The sequence below is a fragment of the Tinamus guttatus genome, unplaced genomic scaffold (assembly GCF_059628265.1).
Source record: "Tinamus guttatus ecotype Peru unplaced genomic scaffold, ASM5962826v1 Tinamus_guttatus_pri_ptg000533l, whole genome shotgun sequence".
NCBI lineage: Eukaryota > Metazoa > Chordata > Aves > Tinamiformes > Tinamidae > Tinamus > Tinamus guttatus.
The window spans coordinates 175,885-197,417 of record NW_028289067.1 but is presented as its reverse complement, the minus strand read 5'-3'; the positions used below and the strand labels follow the sequence as shown (position 1 = coordinate 197,417).

General features: G+C 63.6%; 3 protein-coding genes and 2 long non-coding RNA genes across 6 annotated transcripts in view; 1 reads left to right on the top strand and 4 right to left on the bottom strand.

Annotated features, from left to right (window-relative positions):
- Nucleotides 1-5,788: 5,788 nt before the first annotated feature.
- LOC148592711 (uncharacterized) lies at nt 5,789-6,320 on the bottom strand. Its single transcript, XR_015913911.1, has 2 exons — nt 6,249-6,320; nt 5,789-5,851 (listed from the first exon to the last, which is right to left on the bottom strand). It is a non-coding gene; the product is annotated as an uncharacterized LOC148592711 (long non-coding RNA).
- Nucleotides 6,321-6,857: 537 nt separating this feature from the next.
- On the bottom strand, nt 6,858-7,166 carry LOC148592710 (uncharacterized). The gene is made up of 2 exons (XR_015913910.1): nt 7,133-7,166; nt 6,858-7,033 (listed from the first exon to the last, which is right to left on the bottom strand). It is a non-coding gene; the product is annotated as an uncharacterized LOC148592710 (long non-coding RNA).
- Nucleotides 7,167-7,493: 327 nt separating this feature from the next.
- On the bottom strand, nt 7,494-15,142 carry STARD10 (StAR related lipid transfer domain containing 10). Of its 2 annotated transcripts, none has more exons than XM_088534078.1 (6): nt 14,976-15,142; nt 11,208-11,355; nt 10,003-10,106; nt 9,795-9,912; nt 9,635-9,687; nt 7,494-7,730 (listed from the first exon to the last, which is right to left on the bottom strand). In XM_088534078.1, exons 1-6 carry the CDS (start codon nt 15,135-15,137, stop codon nt 7,503-7,505), a joined length of 813 nt encoding a protein of 270 aa, XP_088390204.1. In that variant the 5' UTR covers nt 15,138-15,142; the 3' UTR covers nt 7,494-7,502. The 2 variants fall into 2 exon arrangements, with proteins under 2 accessions (XP_088390204.1, XP_088390205.1); XM_088534079.1 differs by having other exon boundaries at nt 11,247-11,355.
- A 3,136-nt stretch (nt 15,143-18,278) lies between these two features.
- The window catches only part of CLPB (ClpB family mitochondrial disaggregase), a 42,655-nt gene continuing 39,400 nt past the window's right edge, over nt 18,279-21,533 (top strand). The window contains exons 1-2 of the mRNA XM_088534064.1: nt 18,279-18,284; nt 19,469-19,577. Coding sequence (XP_088390190.1) covers nt 18,279-18,284; nt 19,469-19,577 — 115 coding nt within the window. The remainder of the gene's footprint in view (nt 18,285-19,468; nt 19,578-21,533) is intronic.
- On the bottom strand, nt 19,582-21,392 carry LOC148592709 (uncharacterized). Its single transcript, XM_088534055.1, has 4 exons — nt 21,340-21,392; nt 20,271-20,647; nt 19,737-20,227; nt 19,582-19,695 (listed from the first exon to the last, which is right to left on the bottom strand). Exons 1-4 carry the CDS (start codon nt 21,390-21,392, stop codon nt 19,582-19,584), a joined length of 1,035 nt encoding a protein of 344 aa, XP_088390181.1.

Sequence of the window (21,533 nt, the reverse complement as noted above, 5' to 3'; positions counted from 1 at the left end):
TGCACATTCCAGTCTCCATTCCCTGCCCTGCATGTTCCAGTCTCCATTCCCTATCCTGCATGATCCAGCATCCATTCTTTCTTCTGCATGATCCAGCCTCCATTCCCTATCCTGCATGTTCCAGCCTCCGATCTCTTCCCTGCACGTTCCAGTCTCCATTCCCTGCCCTGCATGCTGCAATCTCCATTCCCTATCCTGCATGTCCAACCTCCAATCTCTTCCCTGCACATTCCAGCCCCCGTTCCCAGACCCGGCTGCAGGAGACACCCCTTTGCAGGCAGTTTCTCCAGCGGGAAAGCCCGGGATGGCCACTCTACGTCGGGAAGCGCAACGCGGAGATCGTGACGGCCCAACGGAGCATCCGGAGAGGGGCTGCTCCGCCGGGCCCTGCACCCCGGGGCCGTCGCTTCTGCTTTTGCGAGCGCAGGAAGAGGAAGACGCCGCAGCGCGTCCGCGCGCGCCCCGGGCTCCGTAAATCATTCCTCGGGCTCGCGTCCTCCGCGGGGCATTAATCATTGGGCCCCGAGGAAATTCCAGAACAGAGCACGGCCACAGGGGCGAGGAGGAAATTCCAGCAAGGCGACGGGGAGCCGGGAGCATGCGGGCACCTGATCCGCGGCCACATTCCTGCCCGGGATTAGGCAACGGCCCCCGGGGCTTTCGTAAGAGCCTTAGAGCCGCCAGGGCGGGCGCAGAGCCCGGCCCGGGGGCCACGGCCGGGGCTCGCAGGGGTTATCCAGGGCTAGAGCAGCCGTCCTGCCGCAGGGCACGAATCCCGGAGCAAATCCCGTGGGATCCGGTGGGGACCTAACACGGTTTGTGCTGCTGCTCCAAAGCGGACGCACGGACGGCAGCGCTTTTGGGCCGCTGCGTACCCGCAACGTGCTTTTCCTTCTGGCACGTGATTCCTGGGATATCCCACAGCAACAGGCACCCCGCGTCCCGGGAGGTCAGGCCGGGAGCAGCAGCTGGAGCCCCGACGCATCCCGCGTCCCCTCATGCGCATCCAGCTCCGCTCCCGCTTCCCATTCCCATCCCGGGGGCTTGGAGTCGCTCCGGCATCGCCCGATCCCGTCCCCCCGTCCCAGTCCGGCTCTCGCTACCTGCTCAGGGCCGGGGGGCTGCGCACGGCCCGGCCGCCCGGCGCCCATCCCGCCGCTCCGGGGCCCTCGGCACTTCCTCAAACGCCGCTCCGGTGACGGGGAACTCGGCGAGCAGCGGCTGGGGCGCGCGGAGAGCCCGGCGCGTGCGGCACCGTGTTGCAACGGCCGCCCCAGCGCTCACGCGGCCCCGACGCGCTTCCCGACGGCCCGGGATGAGCGCACGGGGCGTTTGCAGCGAGACCCGTCCGCGGGCACCGCCGAATTCGCCGCCCCGGCCCGGGGAAGCAGCCGGGGTTTCGCTTTGAGGAGGCAAAAGCGTTTCGCTTTCGCGAGTCGCCGCGCACCAGGGGCCCGAGCGCCGCTCGGGAGTGCGCGTGGATCCTGCAAAGTCAGCAGCACCCGGGCGTGGAAAAGGCCCTTCCCGCTGCCGGCGCTATTCAAATCCCGAGGGCACGGCCCCAGCTCCGGCGTGTCGGGTCCTGCGCATCCCAACCCTTGGTGCGGTGGGAATGCTCGTCCCCGGAGCAGTGGGAATGGCCCTGGGGGTGCTGCGCAGGGGTGGTCGGGTGTGCGCGCAAGGAGCGAACGCATCCCGAGCGGCACGGCTGGAGCGTGCACGGTTGTTTGGGATGAGCACAGTCGGAGCGTGTGGATCAGGCTGTGCATGGTCAGTCGGGGTGTGCGCAGTTGATCAGGGTGTGCGTGGTCGATTGGGATGTGCACAGTCCATCGGGGCATGCACAGTGAATTGGGGTGTGCATGATCAGTCAAGGTGTGCATGGTCCATCAGGGTGTACACAGTCTATCGGGGTGTGCATGATCAAGCGGGGTGTGCACAGTCGGTCAGAATATGCACAGTCAGTCAGAGTGTGAACAGTCAACCAGGGCATGCACAGTCGATCAAGGTGTACACACTCGATTTGGGGTGTACACAGTCCACCAGAGTGCACAGTCGGTCTGGGTGTGCACAGTCAAACAGGGTGTACACGTTCAGTTGGGCTGTGCCCAGTCTGTCAGGGTGTGCACAGACCCTCCGAGTGCGCACAGTCCATCAGGGTGTGCACAGTCGATCTGGGTGTGCATGGTGTGCAAAGTCGATTGGGGTGTGCACAGTCAGTCGGGGTGCACACAGTTGATCTGAATGTGCTCAGTCAGTCAGGGTGTGCACAATGAGCTCAGGGTGTGCACAGTCGGTCAGGGTGTGCATATTCGGTCAGGGTGTGCACAGTCAGTCAGGGTGTGCACAGTCGATCTGAGTGTGTTCAGTCAGTCAGGGTGTGCACAATGAGTTCAGGGTGTGCACATTCCGTCGAGGTGTGCACAGTTAGTCAGGGTGTACAGTTGGTTGAGGTGTGCACAGTCAGTTCAGGGTGTGCACAGTCAGTCAGGATGTACACAGTCAATCAGGGCGTGTATGTTCAGTCGGGGTGTGCACAGTCGGTCGAGGTGTGCACAGTCAGTCAGGATGTGCACGTTCGGTTGGGGTGTACACAGCCAGGGCGTGCACAGTCAGTCAGAGGGTGCACGTTCAGTCGAGATGTGCACAGTCAGTCAGGGTGTGCACAGTCAGTCGAGGCGTGCACAGTCACTTCAGGGTGTGCAGTCAGTCAAGGTGTGCACAGTCAGTCAGGATATGCACAGTTGGTCGGGGTGCGCACAGTCGGTCAGGGTGCGCACAGTCGGTCGGGGTGCTCACAGTTGGTCGGGGTGTGCACAGTCAGTCAGGGTGTGCACAGTCGGTCGGAGTGCGCACAGTCGGTCGGGGTGTACATGTTCAGTCAGGGTGCGCACAGTCGGTCAGGGTGTACGCAGTCAGGGTGCGCACAGTCGGTCAGGGTGTACATGTTCGGTCAGGGTGCGCACAGTCGGTCGGGGTGTACACAGTCGGTCAGGGTGCTCACAGTTGGTCGGGGTGTGCACAGTCAGTCAGGGTGTGCACAGTCGGTTGGAGTGCGCACAGTCGGTCGGGGTGTACATGTTCCGTCAGGGTGCGCACAGTCGGTCGGGGTGCACACAGTCAGTCAGGGTGCGCACAATCGGTCGGGGTGTACGCAGTCAGGGTGCGCACAGTCGGTCAGGGTGTGCATGTTCGGTCAGGGTGCGCACAGTCGGTCGGGGTGTACACAGTTAGGGTGTGCAGTGCCTCAGGGCTCAGAGCTCGGAGGGTAAAATTCCTCCCCGCCGCGCGGCACCTCCGCTCCCCTCGGAGCCGGCCCGGTGCCTCCGGAAACGGGAGACGGGATCCGGCCGCAGCCGCTCCCCGCACATTCCCAGCCCTCCTACCCCGTAATCAAAGACCGTCACTCGCCCTCGCACCGCAGGGACCCGCGCGGCCCCGAGCGCCTGACACACTTTCTGCTCCGCATGGAAACCTCCGGGAAAATAGGTCAGGAAACCGGATCCGCGCGCTCGATGCGCTGGGCAGCTTGCAGCCCGCTCCCGGCACAGGGAGCATGGATAAAGCGGGGAGACGGGATGATCCCGTGCACGGCGGGTGCTCCCGCGCTCCTCGCGATGCCCCGGCGCACGGATGCGCACCGGTGCACGCCCCAGCGCATGGCAGGGTGCACGGAGACCCCGGCACCGTGCAGAGGCTGCTGTGGGTTCGGCGCTTGCTGCATCGCTGCACGTCCCGCACGGGCACGCGGCCCCGGCCCCCGAAACTGCTCGGGACCCGTTTCGCTTTCCCAAAAGCGGGAAGTGAAAGCGCCTCCGGGAACGCCTCGGGCGTGCGGGCGGCACCTCGGATGCGCCCTGCTCCCACGCACAGACCCGGGGCCTTCGGCCTCCTCCTCCTCCTCGGCACACAAGCAACCCCGACGGGGCATCATTCGGCATTTTAGGCTCTTTCACCCGTTCAGGCTGGTCGTGCAGGGTGCGCACAGAGGGGAAAAGGTGCATTCGGATGCCCAAAATCCGTGCCCGTGGGTCCCAAAAACACCGGGATAAAACTCCACCAAAGTTGGCTCTGCATTTCCAAGCCTCGGCCAGCGCATGGATACGCGCACACGGAAAGACGCTTGCAAACGGATTGCAAACTAAAGGTGCCTGCAGCCCGGCCCGGCGGCGAGTTGATCCCTGGATTCCCGGAGCGGGATCCAGGTGCAGGACGGGGTTTCGCTTGGAAGCACCGGCCCCGCTCCGGCGCCTCCGGGCGCGGATGCCGAGCGCACGGATCCCGAAATCCCGCGGCATCGGGAGGAAAACGGCACTCACGTGACGCTGCGGAAAGGGCCCGGCGCCGGCGCGGGCCATCGCGGCTCCTCCGTCCGCGATCCCTGCGGATTAGCGGAGCCAAGCGTTTGCCGGGGGGATTTGCAGGGATTGGGGCTGGCGCGGAGCCGCCGGCTCCGCGCGTTTCCGCGTGGGAATTTTTTCCCGCGGGAACGGGAAAGGCGGCTCGCAAAGGCCAGGCTTGCAGCTCGCGGCGTCCCGTGGAGACGGGGGCTGAGGAAAAGAGGGAAAAAATACAAAGGGAAAAAAAAAATGGGACTTTCCCCAACCTGCTTTGTTCTCCTCTCCCCACCCTGCTTTTCCCAAGGTTGCGGCTCCGGGAAGGAGGAGGGTCGCCCGTGGGGGCGTTTGGGGTAGACGGGCCGGTTTCTCGGGAATAACCGGCCCTTTGGCTCCCCGCGGGGGTTCCCCGTGCCAGGCGGATGAGGCCGTTGCTCCGGCTTGTTCCCCCTTGGCGCTTCCCGTTTTCCGGGCTCAGCCTCCGGAGCATCCCCGGCTGCGGCCTCCTGCGGCGCAGAGGGAGCCGGGGCCTTTCCTGGATCACGGGGAAGGAGCCGGAATGTGGCGCATCCCGGGGAGCCCCGCTCCCTACCTGGAGCAGCATTCCAGGCATCCAGCGCTCGCTCCGGAGCCGCTTCTGCTCCCAAACACCCCAAAACCGTCAGCGGCTCCGAGAGCCCCGGGCCGCCCCTCGCTCTGCGCCTGCTCCGCGACACCCGCGTTAATTGGGTCGTGTTTCCGGGCCGCTCTGGGAGCACCGGGAAGGATGCGGGGGGGACAGGGACGATGCTCCGGAGCCCAAATGGGACAATCCATGAGCGGAGCCCAGGACTCGGTGACCGGAGCGTCTCCCACGGGCCGCTGCCCCTGCCCTTATGCCCAGCATTCCTCGGCATCAACCCCCGCATCCCTCCGTCATTCCCGCCCGACATTCCCCCTGGCATCCCACCGTCCTCCCGCATCCCCAACACCCCTGGAATCCCCCCAGGCTCTTTGGATGCACAGCCCTTATCAGCCACTAGAGAAGCGCCATCCTCCCCAAGGCCAGGGCTGCGCTGAGACCGGGCAGCTCATGTCACCCCCCCCAGCTCCCGGCACACGCGGGATCCCGGGAAGCGCCGCCGGAGAGGCCGAGCCGGCTCCGCTGATGCCGTTTATTCCTGAACAGTCCTGCCCGGCGCAGCCCCCGCGCCGGAGCCAAGGCCTCGAATTCCAGTGGGGAAAGTGCTGGGGGGCCGGGACACCCCCCGGAGCCGCCGCTCCCGCGGTGCAGCCGCCGCTCCCAGCTGGAAAAGCTCAGTTCTGCTGCAGCGGGATGCGGGAATAGCGGGAGCCGGGAATAGCGGGAGCGAGAGCGACCTCCTTCCTCCTCCTCCTCCTCCTCGCTGCCAAGGCTCGAGGGCCCTTGGGCTTCACTATCGAAATGGGACCCTGCGGCGCTGTCCCCAGGGCCACCCATTCCCATGGTGCATCCCTATGGGGTGCATGCAGCCCTGGGTGCACCCCAGCCCATGCTGCATCCCTATGGGGCGCAGGCAGCCCCCCATGGACACCCAGCCCCATGGTGCATCCCTACAAGGTGCATGCAGCCCTGGGAGTACCGCAACGCCAGGGTGCATCCCCATGGGGTGCATGCAGCCCCTCATGGACACCCAACCCCATGGTGCATCCCTATGGGGTGCATGCAGCCCTTGGGAGCACCGCAGCCCAATGCTGCATCCCCATGGGGTGCATGCAGCCCTGGATGCATCCCAGCCCCACAGTGCATCCCCATGGGGTGCATGCAGCCCTTGGGAGCACCCCAGCCCCACAGTGCATCCCCATGGGGTGCATGCAGCCCCCCATGGACACCCAACCCCGTGGTGCATCCCCATGGGGTGCATGCAGCCCTTGGGAGCACTGCAGCCCCACAGTGCATCCCCATGGGGTGCATGCAGCCCTGGGTGCACCCCAGCCCCACGGTGCATCTCCATGGGGTGCATGCAGCCCCTCATGGACACCCAACCCCGTGGTGCAGCCCTATGGGGTGCATGCAGCCCTGGATGCATCCCAGCCCCACAGTGCATCCCCATGGGGTGCATGCAGCCCCCCATGGACACCCAACCCCGTGGTGCATCCCTATGGGGTGCATGCAGCCCTTGGGAGCACCGCAGCCCAATGCTGCATCCCCATGGGGTGCATGCAGCCCTGGGTGCACCCCATCCTACGGTTCATTCCCATGGGGTGCATGCAGCCCCTCATGGACACCGAACCCCGTGGTGCATCCCCATGGGGTGCATGCAGCCCTGGGAGCACCCCAGCCCCACGGTGCATTTCCATGGGGTGCATTCAGCCCCTCATGGACACCCAACCCCATGGTGCATCCCCATGGGGTGCATGCAGCCCTGGGTGCACTCCAGCCCCACGGTGCATCCCCATGGAGTGCATGCAGCCCTTGGGAGCACCCCAGCCCCACAGCACAACTCCATGGGGTGCATGCAGCCCCTCATGGACACCTGCCCCCATGGTGCATCCCTATGGGGTGCATGCAGCCCTGGGTGCACCCCATCCTACGGTGCATCCCCATGGGGTGCATGCAGCCCTGGGTGCACCCCAGCCCCACAGTGCAACCCCATGGGGTGCATGCAGCCCCTCATGGACACCTGCCCCCATGGTGCATCCCTATGGGGTGCATGCAGCCCTGGGTGCACCCCATCCTATGGTGCATCCCCACGGGGTGCATGCAGCCCTTGGGAGCACCCCAGCCCCACAGTGCAACCCCATGGGGTGCATGCAGCCCCCCATGGACACCCAACCCCGTGGTGCATCCCTATGGGGTGCATGCAGCCCTTGGGAGCACTGCAGCCCTACAGTGCATCCCCATGAGGTGCATGCAGCCCTGGATGCATCCCAGCCCCACAGTGCATCCCCATGGGGTGCATTCAGCCCCTCATGGACACCCAACCCCACGGTGCATCCCCATGGAGTGCATGCAGCCCTTGGGAGCACCCCAGCCCCACGGTGCACCTCTATGGGGCGCATGCAGCCCCGCAGGGCCACCCCTTCCTGCAATGCACCCCTGCGAGCCGCACGCAGCCCCGGCGCACCCCGATCCCCGGCTGCACGTGGCCGCATCCCCCCGCCAGCCGCATGGGCAGGCCCGGGGGGTCCCCGCGCGCGGGCGGCTCAGTTGACGCTGTCGTCGTCGCTGGCCTCGGCGCGCTCGTCCTTGCCCTCGGCCAGGGCGCTCTCGTCGATGTTCTCGAGCGAGGCGGCGTGCTGGATGGAGAGCTCGGAGAGCGCCACGGCCGGCAGCGCGCTCTGCTCCGGGAAGAGCCACGGCTTCAGGTGCGGGTTGTGCTTCTGCTTCCACGCCGGGTACTTGAGGCACGCTTTGTACATGCGCTTCATGGCCTGCGGCACGGCCGGGCGCCGCGTGAGCGCCCGCCACCGCGTCCCCATCGCGCGTCCCCCCTGCATGTCCCCATTGCATCCCCCATGCGTGTCCCCATCGCATGTCCCACATCACATCCCCTCTGCATGTCCCCATCGCATGTCCCGTATTGTATCCCCCCTGCATGTCCCCATCGCGTGTCCCATATTGTATCCACCTTGCATGTCCCCATCGCGCGTCCCCCACCACGTCCCCTCTGCATGTCCCCATTGCATGTCCCATATCGCATCACCCTGCATGTCCCCATCGCATGTCCCCCATCACATCCCCTCTGCATATCCCCATTGCGTGTCCCATATCGCATCCCCTCTGCATATCCCCATTGTTTGTCCCCCACCGCATCCCCTCTGCATGTTCCCATCGCATGTCCCTGCATGTCCCCATTGCGTGTCCCCCACCACGTCCTCTCTGCATGTCCCCACCGCACGTCCCCCACCATGCCCCCATCATGTCCCCATCATGTGTCCCATATTGCATCCCCTCCCATGTCCCCATCACACGTCCCTGCATGTGCCCATCACGTGTCCCCCACTGTGTCCCCTCTGCATGTTCCCATCACATGTCCCACATCGCATCCCCTCCCATGTCCACATCGCGTGCCCTCACCGCATCCCCCCACCGCATCTCCTCTGCGTGTCCCCATTGCACGTCCCGTATTGGATCCCCCCTGCATGTCCCCATTGCATGTTCCATATCGCATCCCCCTGCTTGTCCTCATCACGTCCCACATCACATCCCCTCTGCGTGTGCCCATTGCGTGTCCCATATTGCATTTCCTCCCATGTCCCCATCGCGTGTCCCTGCATGTCCCCATCGCGTGTCCCCCACTGTGTCCCCTCTGCACGTTTCCATCGCATGTCCCATATTGCATCCCCTCCCATGTCCCCATCGCGTGTCCCCCACTGCGTCCCCTCTGCATGTCCCCATTGCATGTCCCATATTGCATCCCCTCTGTATGTCCCACATCGCATCCCCCTGTATGTCCCCATCGCATGTCACCACCGCGTGTCCCATATTGCGTCCCCTCTGCATGTCCCCATTGCATGTTCCATATCGCATCGCCCTGCTTGTCCTCATCACATGTCCCACATCACATCCCCTCTGCATATCCACATCTCGTGTCCCATATCGCATCCCCTCTGCATGTCCCCATCGCATGTCCCTGCATGTCCCCATCGCGTCTCCCCCACCACGTCCTCTCTGCATGTCCCCATCGCACGTGCCCCATCATGCCCCCCTGCATGTCCCCATCATGTGTCCCATATTGCATCCCCCCTGCATGTCCCCATCGCATGTCCCCACCGCGTCCCCTCTGTGTGTCCCCATTGCATGTCCCGTATTGCATCCTCTCTGCATGTTCCCATTGTGCATCCTCCACCACATCCCCTCTGCATGTCCCCATCACATGTCCCCCACCGCGTCCCCTGTGCGTGTCCCCATCGCATGTCCCATATTGCATCCCCCCTGCATGTCCCCATTGCATGTTTCATATCGCATCCCCCTGTTTGTCCTCATCACATGTCCCCCACCGCGTCCCCTCTGTGTGTCCCTCTCGCATGTCCCCTATTGCATCCTCTCTCATGTCCCCCATTGCATCCCCTTATGTCCCCATCGCGCATCCCCCAGCATGTCCCCTCCGCATGTCCCCATCGCATGTCCCCCACTGCATCCCCTCTCATGTCCCCACCACGTGTCCCCTATCGCATCCCCTCATGTCCCCATCACATGTCCCCCATCGCATCCCCCTGCATGTCCCCACTGTGTGTCCCCCACTGCATCCCCTGTGTCCCCATCACGTGTCCCCCATCGCATCCCCTCCTGTCCCCGTCGCGCGTCCCCCACCTTGTCCCCTCCGCGCGCTCACCTTGGGCGCCAGGAACTGCGAGGATTTGTTCACCACCCACTTGGGCAGGGAGCCTGCGGCGAGAGGAGCCGGCTGAGACCCGACGCGGCAGCGACACCCGCCACGATGCCAGCGGGAAGAGCAAAACGGCGCCCGGAGCAGCCCGTGCCCCCCGCGGTACCTCTGGGGTCCACCTGGGCCAGGTAGGTGATGCTGCAGCCCTGGGCGCCCTTGCCCTCCACCAGGTAGCCGGTCTGGATGGAGACCGCCCGCACCATGTCCTTCCTGGGCGGGTATTTCTGCGGGGACACGCGGGGACACGCGGGGACACGCGCGCTGGCACCCGGTCGTGCCACGGCGCGGGACCCCCCGCCGCCGCCGGGCCTCACCGGGTGCTTCACCGAGTAGTTCATGATGATGTAGTCGCTGCCCATGGGCAGCCAGGAGCGCAGCGTGACGACGTCCCTGTTCTTGAGGGGCTTGGGGCACCTCCCTGGGGACAGCGGGGGAAGGACACGGGGGTGGCATGAGGCTGCAGCGCATTGCAATGCATTGCATTGCATTGCAGCACATTGCATTGCATTGCATCGTGTTTCGTGTTGCATCCTGTGCATTGCATCGGGATGTGTGGCATTCTGTTGCACTGCACTGCATCACGTTGCATTGCACCACGTTGCATTGCATCACGTTGCGTTGCATTGCATCACGTTGCATTGCACTGTGCAACGTTGCATTCCACTGCCCTGCATTGCGGCATGTTGCATTGCGTTGCACTGTGTTGCATTGCGCCATGTTGTGCCGCACTGCATCAAATCATGTTGCATCATGTTGTGCTGCATTGCCCCGCGTTGCATTGCGTTGCATCATGTTGCAGCAAATGCATGTTGCATCACATTGCATTGCCCCAGTTGCATTGCATTGCATCACATCATGTTGCACCAAATTTCCCCGTGCTGCATCACATCATGTTGCATCGAATTGCCCCACGTTGCATGGCGTTGCATGGCATTTCATTGCCCCACGTTGCATTGCACTGCATTGCCCCATGTTGCATTGCATTGCCCCGCGTTGCATTGCATTGCATTGCATTGCATCATGTTGCATCGCATTGCCCCGCATTGCATTGCATTGCATCATGTTGCATCGCATTGCCCCACATTGCATTGCACTGCATTGCCCTGCATTGCATTGCATTACCCCGTGTTGCATTGCATTGCATCACATCATGTTGCATCGCATTGCATCGCATTGCATTGCATCACATTGCATTGCATTGCCCCGCATTGCATTGCATTGCCTCATGTTGCATTGCATTGCCCTGCATTGCATCACGTTGCATCGCATTGCCCCACGTTGCATTGCACTGCATTGCCCCGCGTTGCATTGCATTGCAATGCATCACGTTGCATTGCATTACATTGCCCCGTGTTGCATTGCATTGCCCCGTGTTGCACTGCATTGCATCACATTGCATTGCATTGCATCGCATCACGCTGCACCGCATTGCCCCGCGTTGCATTGCATTGCAACACATCACGTTGCACCGCGTTGCCCCGCGTTGCACAGCCCCGTCTCGCCCCGGGCCCCCACTCACAGGCGTAGTAGCCCACGTCCGAGTTGACGGTCAGCTTGCCGATGTCGAAGGTCTCGATGACGTTGGTGTCCCACTTTTTCCGGTACTCGATGTCATGCAGCACGTCGTAGAGCGTCTCGGCCGGCACGTCCTTGCACTCCATCCTGCACTGCAGGGCCGCCCGGTTGGAGACGCCCGGAGGAGGGAGCGCGCGCGGGACACGGCGCTGGGAATGCCCAGCTGTCCCAACGGGACACCCCGGAGCACAGCAGCACCGCGGGGATGGGACACTGCAAGGACAGGGCACAGCGCGGGAGGGACAGCGCTGCAGCGGGACATGGTGTGGATGGGGCATCGTCCAGGTGGGACATCGCATCGATGGGATATCACACAGGTGGGATGTCGCATGGATGGGACATCGTATGGATGGGACGTTGCGTGGACAGGACGTCACGCAGGTGGGACAGCGTGTGGATGGGACATCCCATAGACAGGACATTGCATGGATGGTCATTGCATGCATGGGGCATAACCCAAGTGAGACACAACATGGGACATCCCTCAGGTGGGGCATTACATGGACAGGACATTGCACGGAAGGGACGTCACCCAGATGGGGCATTGCATGAAGGGGACATCACCCAGGTGGGACATCACATGGACAGGACATTGCATGGATGGTCACTGCATGCATGGGACATAACCCAAGTGAGATATCGCATGGATGGGACATCACTCAGGTGGAGCATTGCATGAAGGGGACATAACCCAGGTGGGACATCGCATGAAGGGGACATAACCCAGGTGGGACATCGCATGGACAGGACATTGCATGGATGGTCACTGCACAGGATATAACCCAGGTGAGACATCGCATGGAGGGGACATCACCCAGGTGGGGCATTATCCACATGGGACATCACCTGGAGGGGACATCGCATGGAGGGGACATCACCCAGGTGGGACATGGCATGAAGGGGACATCGCATGGACAGGACATAACCCAGCTGGGACATCCATAGACAGGACATCACATGGACAGGACATTGCATGGATGGTCACTGCATGCATGGGACATAACCCAGGTGAGACATCGCATGGAGAGGACATCACCCAGGTGGGGCATTGCATGAAGGGGACATAACCCAGGTGGGACATCACATGGACAGGACATTGCATGGATGGTCACTGCATGCATGGGACATAACCCAGGTGAGACATCGCATGGAGAGGACATCACCCAGGTGGGGCATTGCATGAAGGGGACATAACCCAGGTGGGACATCACATGGACAGGACATTGCACGGAAGGGACGTCACCCAGATGGGGCATTGCATGAAGGGGACATCACCCAGGTGGGACATGGCATGAAGGGGACATCGCATGGACAGGACATAACCCAGCTGGGACATCCATAGACAGGACATCACGTGGACAGGACATTGCATGGACGGGACATCAGCCAGGTGCAGTATCGCATGGAGGGGACATCGCATGGAGGGGACATCGCATGGAGGGGACATCACCCAGGTGGGGCATTATCCACATAGGACATCACATGGAGGGGACATCACCTGGAGGGGACACCGCATGGAGGGGACATCACCCAGGTGGGACATGGCATGAAGGGGACATCACATGGACAGGACATAACCCAGCTGGGACATCCATAGACAGGACATCACATGGACAGGACATTGCATGGACGGGACATCAGCCAGGTGCAGTATCGCATGGAGGGGACATCGCATGGAGGGGACATTGCATGGAGGGGACATCACATGGAGGGGACATCACACGGGCTCCGTCCGCTAAGGACCAGCTCGCTGCAATCCCTCCCATCTCCCTGCTCCATAGGGAACACCGGCTTCGCTGCCAGGAAGCAGGAGCCTGCGGAAGGCAACGGGAAAAGCCCCCGGCCGCATCCCTGCTCCGGCTGCCGCATCCCGCCCACGGCATCGCTCCGGCTCCACCGGAGCAGGGATCCGCCGCGGCCGCCCGCCTCGGAGCAGCTCCCGGTAACCATGGCAGCGGGAGCAGCGGGAAGCAGAGCGGGAAGAGCGGGAATGCCGGGCGCTCCCGGGCGGAGCGGCCCCGGCGCTCCCGGCCCTGAGTCAATATTGACTCTGGCGTGTGCCGGAGGAGGAGGAGGAGGAGGAAGCAGGGCCGGGCGGAGGCTGCTGCGACGTTTCGCACGGATGCGGCGCTCGGCCCCGGCTGCGATCCGGGCTCCGGAGCGGCACCGGCGCCGCTGGGATGGCGGCACCTGCGGCCAAACTTGCTGCTTTTTTTTTCGGGAAAACAGGTTGGACAGGAGCCGCGCGCTAATGGCGCCGGCCCGCACGGCCGCCCGGGAGTCTCTACGGCACCGCGGCGGGCGAGGAAGGGGCAAAAGCGCAGAAATCCCCCCAAAACGAAGCTTTCCCGGGATGCTCCTCAAGCCGGAGCAGCCGCGAGCGCTCCGGGGGCTCCTTTCCCAGCGGAGCCGCCGCTCCGGACACCCGGACATCCTGGAGCGCCGGCCGGGCCTCCCGCTGCGGGCAGACGTGGCACCCGGCAGCGCGCGGATGCGGAGACCCCCCCTCGCTTCCCGCTGCGCCGGGCTCCTTCCCGCTGCACGGAGCCCCCCGGATCCCCAGGGCCCGGTTTCCCCGGCGCCGCCGGCGCTCCGGGTCCGCACGGTTCCTCCTCAGGAACCCCCCTCATCCCGGGATCCTGCCCAGCCTGGACCCCCCTCGCTGGCCCCACGGTCCCCGCTATGTCCCCGCTCACCCTGGGGACCCCAAAGTCCTCGTCCCCACCCCAGGGTCCCCGCTCACCCCCAGGTCTGGACCCATCCGTGGGTCCTGCTCCCCCAGAACCCGCCTTATCTCAGGTCTCCCCTCATCCTGGATCCCTGTTCCCCGTGTAATCCCCTCCCTTACCCCAGGTCCCTCTTCATCCTGGCTCCCTCTTCCCCTTGGATCCCCCCTCACCCCAGATTCCTCCTCACCCCAGATTCCCGGTCACCTCAGATCCCAGCTCCCCCTTGGATCCCTGCTGGCCCCAGTGTGCAGGATCGCCCCAGGGTCCCCACTCACCCCAGACCTGCGCTCACCCCGGATCCCCCTTATCCCGGATCCCCCCTCATCCCACATCCCCCTTATCCCGGATCCCCCCTCATCCTGGATCCTCCTCACCCCAGATCCCCCCTCGCCTGGATCCTCCCTCACCCCAGATCCCTCCTCATTCCAGATCCTCCTCATCCCGGATCCACCTCACCCCGGATCCCTCCTCATTCCAGATCCTCCTCATCCCGGATCCACCTCATCCAGGATCCCCCCTCACCCTGGATCCCCCCTCACCCTGGATCCCCCCCACCCTGGATCTCCCTCATCCCAGATCCCCCCTCATTCCTGCTCCCCTCTCACCCCAGATCCCCCCTCACCCCGGATCCCTCCTCATTCCAGATCCTCCTCATCCCGGATCCACCTCATCCGGGATCCCTCCTCATTCCAGATCCTCCTCATCCCGGATCCCCCTCACCCCATGTCCTCCCTTCGCCCCGTGTCCCCCGAGTCCCCACTCGCCCCGTGTCCCCCCTCGCCGGTTCCGCCCGGGGTCCCCGCTGTCCTCGGGGTCCCCGCTGTCCCTGAGGTCCCCGTTGTCCCCGGGGTCCCCGGGGTCCCCGCTGTCCTCGGGGTCCCCGTTGTCCCCGTGGTCCCCGTTGTCCCCGCTGTCCCCGCTGTCCTCGGGGTCCCGGTTGTCCCCGCTGTCCCCGCTGTCCCCGGGAACGGGGGGGGTCTCACCTTGATCTTGTGCAGGGCGCGCTCGGCCTCGAGCGGCTGCACCCACACGGCGAGCCCGGCGCGGCTGTACGTGAGGCTCCAGCCCGCGGCCGCCTCGCACTGCGCGCGGAACGCCACGAAGTCGCTGTCGTCGGGGATCTGCACGCTGTCGCGACACGACATGGCCCCGCCGCGGCGCTGGGGACAGCGGAGCCGCTGCCCTACGGCGGCGGCCTCATGCCCGGCCCGGGCGGCACCGGGGGCGGCACCGGGGGCGGCACCGGGGGCGGCACCGGGAGCGCCCCGGGGGGCGGTACCGGGGCGGGGGGGGGGGTGCGCGCGTGCACGGCCCTGCGCGGGCACCCACGCGTGGCGCTGCGCACGCGCATGGGGGCGTGTAAAGGTATAGGGGGTGCGTGCACGCGCGCGTGGGGCGGGGTGCGTGCACACGGGCGCGCGCGTGGAGCACAGGCGTGCACACGCGTGTGGAGCACGCACGTGTGGTTGCACACGCGCATGGGGTGCGTGCCCACGGGGCACACACGCGTGGAGCGTATGCACACGTGTGCACACGCATGCAGAGCACACATGCAACTGCACATACGCATGCATGTGGAGGACGTCGGTGTGGTTGCACACGTGCATGGGGTGCGTGCGCACGGGGCACACACGTGTGGAGCATATGCACACGTGTGCACACGCATGCATGAGGAGCACACACGTGCAGGTGCGCACACGCATGCATGTGGAGCACATCCGTGTGGTTGCACACATGCATGGGGTGCGTGCCCACGGCACACATGCGTGGAGCATATGCACACGTGTGCACACATGCATGCAGAGCACACATGCAAGTGCACACACGCATGCATGTGGAGCACATATGTGTGGTTGCGCACATGCATGGGGTATGTGCACATGGGACACGCGTGGAGCATATGCACACACACATGCAGAGCACACTTGTGAGTGCACACACACATGCATGTGGAGCACAGGCACACTGAGGCACATATGTGTGGACACATGCACATGCATGCACATGCATGCAGGGAACACATCCATTTGCACACAGCCATGCATGTGCAACATATGCAGGTGGACACACACATGCATGGAACACATGTGCACACACAGAGCACACGCACACATATGCACATATGTGCACAGAGTGCACATGCATACAGGGCCCACACACACACGTACACATAGGATGTTATTCATTGCACACACACACGTGCACACCCGTGCACTTGCACACCTGTGTAGGCACGCACATATTGCACACACATACATACCTGGTTGTACATGCACACCCACGGTGCATGCATGTGCATACGCATGGTGTACATGCACATACGGCTTGCACACACATACCTACGTGGTTGTCTATGCACACACGTGGTGCACGCATGTGCACACGCATGGTGCACACGCACATGGGGCTTGCACACAAATACCTACATGGTTGTATATGCACACACTTGGTGCACGCATGTGCACATGCATGGTGCACATGCACATGGGGCTTGCACACACATACCTACGTGGTTGTGTATACACACACTTGGTGCACGCACGTGCATGCCCAGGATGCACATGGAGCTTGCACACACATACCTACGTGGTTGTATATGCACACACGTGGTGCACACGTGTGCACACGCACATGGGGCTTGCACACAAATATCTACGTGGTTGTATATGCACACATCTGGTGCACGTGTGTGCACACGCATGGTGCACATGGGGCTTGCACACACACATACCTACATGCACACACACATACCTACAATGCACACACGCTGCACACACACCCACACGGCTGTGTATGCACACCCACATGGTGCACACACACGTGCACCCACACCTGCACCCACAGGCGCATCCCCAGCGTGCGGGGCAGCAGGACGTGTCCCGAGCTCGCCAGGTCTCAGCGCTCAGCCCTGCCTGCTCCAGCTTGGCCGGGAACGCCGCCGGCGTGGAAATGCCGACGAGGCGGCTTTGGGAAAGGCTGGGGCTTCCCAGCCTCCCAGGCTGCTGCAGCCGGAGGATTTCTCTCTCTCCCTGCTTAATGCAGGGGAAAAAAAAATAAAAGCAACTCTCTCCCCAGCGCTCGGTGCCCTAAATAACTGCTGAGACGGAGCCAGCGCAGCAGCACTTGCTTAGCGCAGCAAATCGAAGCCTTTTCCATCCGGCCGTGATTTGCAGGCAGCAGGGAGGTTTGGGCTCATCCAGAGGGGTCCGGAGCGGAGCCCCTTCCCGGCTGGATCCAATCCCGGGGGTTTATAAGTGGGGGAGATGCTGGGGGTGGGAGTAGTGGGGAAGGGGAATTGCGGTGGGGATGGCTCTGAGGGATTGGGGCCAAGGGCTGGGAAAGGAAAGCGGGATGCCAGCTTAACCCCATCATCTCTTTTTTCCTTAGAATGTTCCCGTTCTTGCAGTGAGCAGAATCCCACACCTCGTTCCTAAAATAGGCCTTTTTTTGCACACTCCTTCTGTCCAGGCCTCGATGTGGAGCATCGTCCCTGCTCCCTCTTTTGCAGATGGGGATGGAGACGTGGCCCAGAGCTCTGCGGGGCGCAGCCAGGGCCATCTGGGGGTACCGGGGCAAGGGGACCATGGCTGCGAGTGGGGAAGAGTGTGCAAGGAGCTGGAAGAAGTGCGTGGAGCAGGGAGACGTGCACGGAACAGGGAGATGTGCAAGGAGAAGGGAGAGTGGATGGAGCAGGGATAGCATGCACAGAGGTGGGAGAGCATGCACAGGGCTGGGAGAGCGTGCATGGACAAGGAGAGCGTGCAAGGAGCAGGGAGAGTGTGTAAGGAGCAGGGAGACATGCATGGAACAGGGAGAGTGTGCAAAGAGCAGGGAGAGTGTGCAAGGAGGAGACATGCATGGAGCGGGGAGAGCGTGCAAGGAGCAGGGAGAGCATGCAAGGAGCAGGGAGAGCGTGCAAGGAGCAGGGGGAATGTGCAGGGAGCAGGGAGAACGTGCAAGGAGCAGGGAGAGTGTGTAAGGAGCAGGGAGATGTGCATGGAACAGGGAGAGCGTGCAAGGAGCAGGGAGAGTTTGCATGGAGCAGGGAGACATGCATGCAAGTGGAAGAGCGTGCAAGGAGCAGGGAGAGTGTGTAAGGAGGGAGAGTGTGCAAAGAGCAGGGAGATGTGCATGGAACATGGAGAGTGTGCAAGGAGCAGGGAGAGCATGAAAGGAGCAGGGGGAATGTGCATGGAGCAGGGAGAGCGTGCAAGGAGCAGGGAGAGTTTGCATGGAGCAGGGAGAGCGTGCAAGGAGCAGGGAGAGTTTGCATGGAGCAGGGAGACATGCATGTAAGTGGAAGAGCGTGCAAGGAGCAGGGAGAGTGTGTAAGGAGGAGGGAGAGTGTGCAAGGAGCAGGGAGATGTGCATGGAACATGGAGAGTGTGCAAGGAGCAGAGAGAGCGTGCAAGGAGCAGGGAGAGCGTGCATGGAGCAGGGAGAGCGTGCAAGGAGCAGGGAGAGTTTGCATGGAACAGGGAGACACGCATGCAAGTGGAAGAGCGTGCAAGGAGCGGGGAGTGTGTGCAAGGTGCAGGGAGAGCGTGTAAGGAGCAGGGGGAATGTGCAAGGAGCAGGGAGATGTGCATGGAACAGGGAGAGCATGCATGGAACAGGGAGAGCGTGCAAGGAGCAGGGAGACATGCATGCAAGTGGAAGAGCGTGCAAGGAGCGGGGAGTGTGTGCAAGGTGCAGGGAGAGCGTGTAAGGAGCAGGGAGCGTGTGCAAGGAGAAGGGAGACGTGCATAGAACGGGGAGCACGTAAGGAGCAGAGAGAGCGTGTAAGGAGCAGGGAGAGCGTGTAAAAAAGCAGGGAGATGCTCATGGAACAGGGAGAACAGGCAAGGAGCAGGGAGACGTGCACGGAGCAGGAAAGGGGCGCCCGGAGCAGGGATTCCCAGGGAAGCAGAGCCGCTGCAGGAGGGGGGATTGCCCGCACGTTTGCAAGCAGCAAACCTGGGGACCCCGCGCGCGCCCGCTCCGTGTGCGCGTGCACGAGCCCCGCGCGTCCCCGCCCGCGCGCACGCGTGTGCGCATGCGCAGCCGCACCCGCCGGGCCGGGGCCTCGAACCCGCCACGCGCGGCCGGGCGCCGCCTCCCGGCATGCCGCGCGGCGGGGGCCATTGTGACGGCGCCGCCTGGGGGCTGTAGTTCGCCCGGCCCCTCCCGCCGCTCGGCCGCGCGCGGCCCGGGACTACATCTCCCAGCAGGCCCCGCGCGCGGCCGCCCCGGCGGCGGGCAGGGCGGCAGGCGCCATCTTGAGGCGCGGGGGAGCGGAGCGGAGCGCGGCGGCGCCATGCTGGGGGCCGGGGCGGCCCGCGCGCTGGCGGGGCTGCTGCTCCCGCCGCGCTCCGGTTACCGGGCGGCCCGCGCCGCCGCCGCCGTTTTGGAGGCGGCGCCGCCACCGGAGGCCGCCAGGGGGCGCCGTCCCCGCGCGCGGGCCCGCGGCGCGGCCGCTGGGGGGCGCCGCGCTGAGGCGCCGCCGCCGCCGCCGCCGCTCGGAGCGGGCCCCGGGTGGCCCCGCGGAGCCGCGTTCGCCGCCGCCGCCGTCGCCGCCTGCTACGCCCGGGAGCGGGCGTCCAAGGGTGACTATGGAGCGGGGACGGCGCGGGGGGGGATCGCGGAGGCTCCGCTCCGGGGCTGGAGGGTCCCGGCCCCCCGGCCCGGCCTGGGGCCGCCTCGGGCCGTCGCGCTCCGGTGGCGCTGGGAAACGCGGTCCCGAGCCCGAGGGGAGCCCGCAGTACGGGGAGGGCCGCGAGGGAGCCCGCAGCTGGAACGGCAACAGCTGGAATGGCAACAGCTGGAATGACAGCAGCTGGAATGGCAGCAGCTGGAATGGCAACAGCTGGAATGGCAGCAGCTGGAGTGCCAGCAGCTGGAATGACAACAGCTGGAATAGCAACAGCTGGAATGACAGCAGCTGGAATGGCAACAGCTGGAATGGCAACAGCTGGAATGGCAACAGCTGGAGTGCCAACAGCTGGAATGGCAGCAGCTGGAATGGCAGCAGCTGGAATGACAGGAGCTGGAATGACAGCAGCTGGCAAGGCAACAGCTGGAGTGCCAACAGCTGGAATGGCAGCAGCTGGAATGGCAGCAGCTGGAATAGCAACAGCTGGAGTGCCAACAGCTGGAATGACAGCAGCTGGAGTGCCAACAGCTGGAGTGCCAACAGCTGGAATGGCAGCAGCTGGAATGGCAGCAGCTGGAGTGCCAACAGCTGGAATGACAGCAGCTGGAATGGCAACAGCTGGAATGGCAGCAGCTGGAGTGCCAACAGCTGGAGTGCCAGCAGCTGGAATGGCAGCAGCTGGAATGGCAGCAGCTGGAATGGCAGCAGCTGGAATGGCAACAGCTGGAATGGCAGCAGCTGGAGTGCCAACAGCTGGAATGGCAGCAGCTGGAATGACAGCAGCTGGAATGACAGCAGCTGGAATGGCAACAGCTGGAATGACAGCAGCTGGAATGGCAACAGCTGGAATGGCAACAGCTGGAATGGCAGCAGCTGGAGTGCCAGCAGCTGGAATGGCAACAGCTGGAATGGCAGCAGCTGGAATGGCAGCAGCTGGAATGACAGCAGCTGGAATAGCAACAGCTGGAGTGCCAACAGCTGGAGTGCCAACAGCTGGAATGGCAGCAGCTGGAATGGCAGCAGCTGGAGTGCCAACAGCTGGAGTGCCAACAGCTGGAATAGCAACAGCTGGAGTGCCAAGGGTTGTCAAGTCAACAGCTGGAATGCCAGCGGCTGGCAACCCAACAGCTGGAGTGCTAACAGCTGGAATAGCAACAGCTGGAATGCCAGGGGTTGTCAAGCCAACAGCTGGAATGCCAAGGGTTGTCCAACAGCTGGAATGCCAGCGGCTGGCAACCCAACAGCTGGAGTGCCAACAGCTGGAATAGCAACAGCTGGAGTGCCAAGGGTTGTCAAGCCAACAGCTGGAGTGCTAACAGCTGGAATAGCAACAGCTAGAGTGCCAAGGGTTGTCAAGCCAACAGCTGGAATGCCAGTGGCTGGCAGCCCAACAGCTGGAGTGCCAGCAGCTGGAATAGCAACAGCTGGAATGCCAGGGGTTGTCAAGCCAACAGCTGGAATGCCAGTGGCTGGCAAGCCAACAGCTGGAGTGCTAACAGCTGGAATGCCAACAGATGGAATGGCCAGCAGCTGGCAACTCAACAGCTGGCGTGCCAGACGCTGGAATGCCAACACCTGGCAAGCCAACAGCTGGAATGGCAACAGCTGGAATGCCAAGGGTTGCCCAACAGCTGGAGTGCCAGTGGCTGGCAGCCCAACAGCTGGAGTGCCAGCAGCTGGAATAGCAACAGCTGGAATGCCAAGGGTTGTCCAACAGCTGGAATGCCAGCAGCTGGAAGGAGGAGCATCCGGAGGCGCCGGAGCTCATCCCGGCGCATCCCGACGCCTCCATCCGAGCGCTCCTGCCTTCCCCTTCCCGGCCAGGAGGGGTCACGGGCGGCCTTTCCGACGCCCCACGCGGGTCAGGAGCAACGGATTAGCCTCAAAATCAGCCCGTTTGGGAAAAATC

Excerpts from the sequence above, each read along its gene's own strand:
- STARD10 (XM_088534078.1), bottom strand. The coding sequence starts at position 15,137 with ATGTCGTGTCGCGACAGCGTGCAGATCCCCGACGACAGCGACTTCGTG. Across the intron at positions 11,356-14,975 it reads GCGCCCTGCACAAGATCAAG|TGCAGGATGGAGTGCAAGGA; the intron begins GTGAGACCCCCC and ends GCGGCCCTGCAG. Across the intron at positions 9,688-9,794 it reads GGCCCAGGTGGACCCCAGAG|GCTCCCTGCCCAAGTGGGTG; the intron begins GTACCGCGGGGG and ends CTCTCGCCGCAG.
- LOC148592709 (XM_088534055.1), bottom strand. The coding sequence starts at position 21,392 with ATGAGCTCCGGCGCCTCCGGATGCTCCTCCTTCCAGCTGCTGGCATTC. Across the intron at positions 20,648-21,339 it reads CAGCTGCTGGCATTCCAGCT|CTGCTGCCATTCCAGCTGCT; the intron begins GTTGGACAACCC and ends TTGGCACTCCAG. Across the intron at positions 19,696-19,736 it reads GCTCCCTCGCGGCCCTCCCC|CGCCACCGGAGCGCGACGGC; the intron begins GTACTGCGGGCT and ends CGCGTTTCCCAG.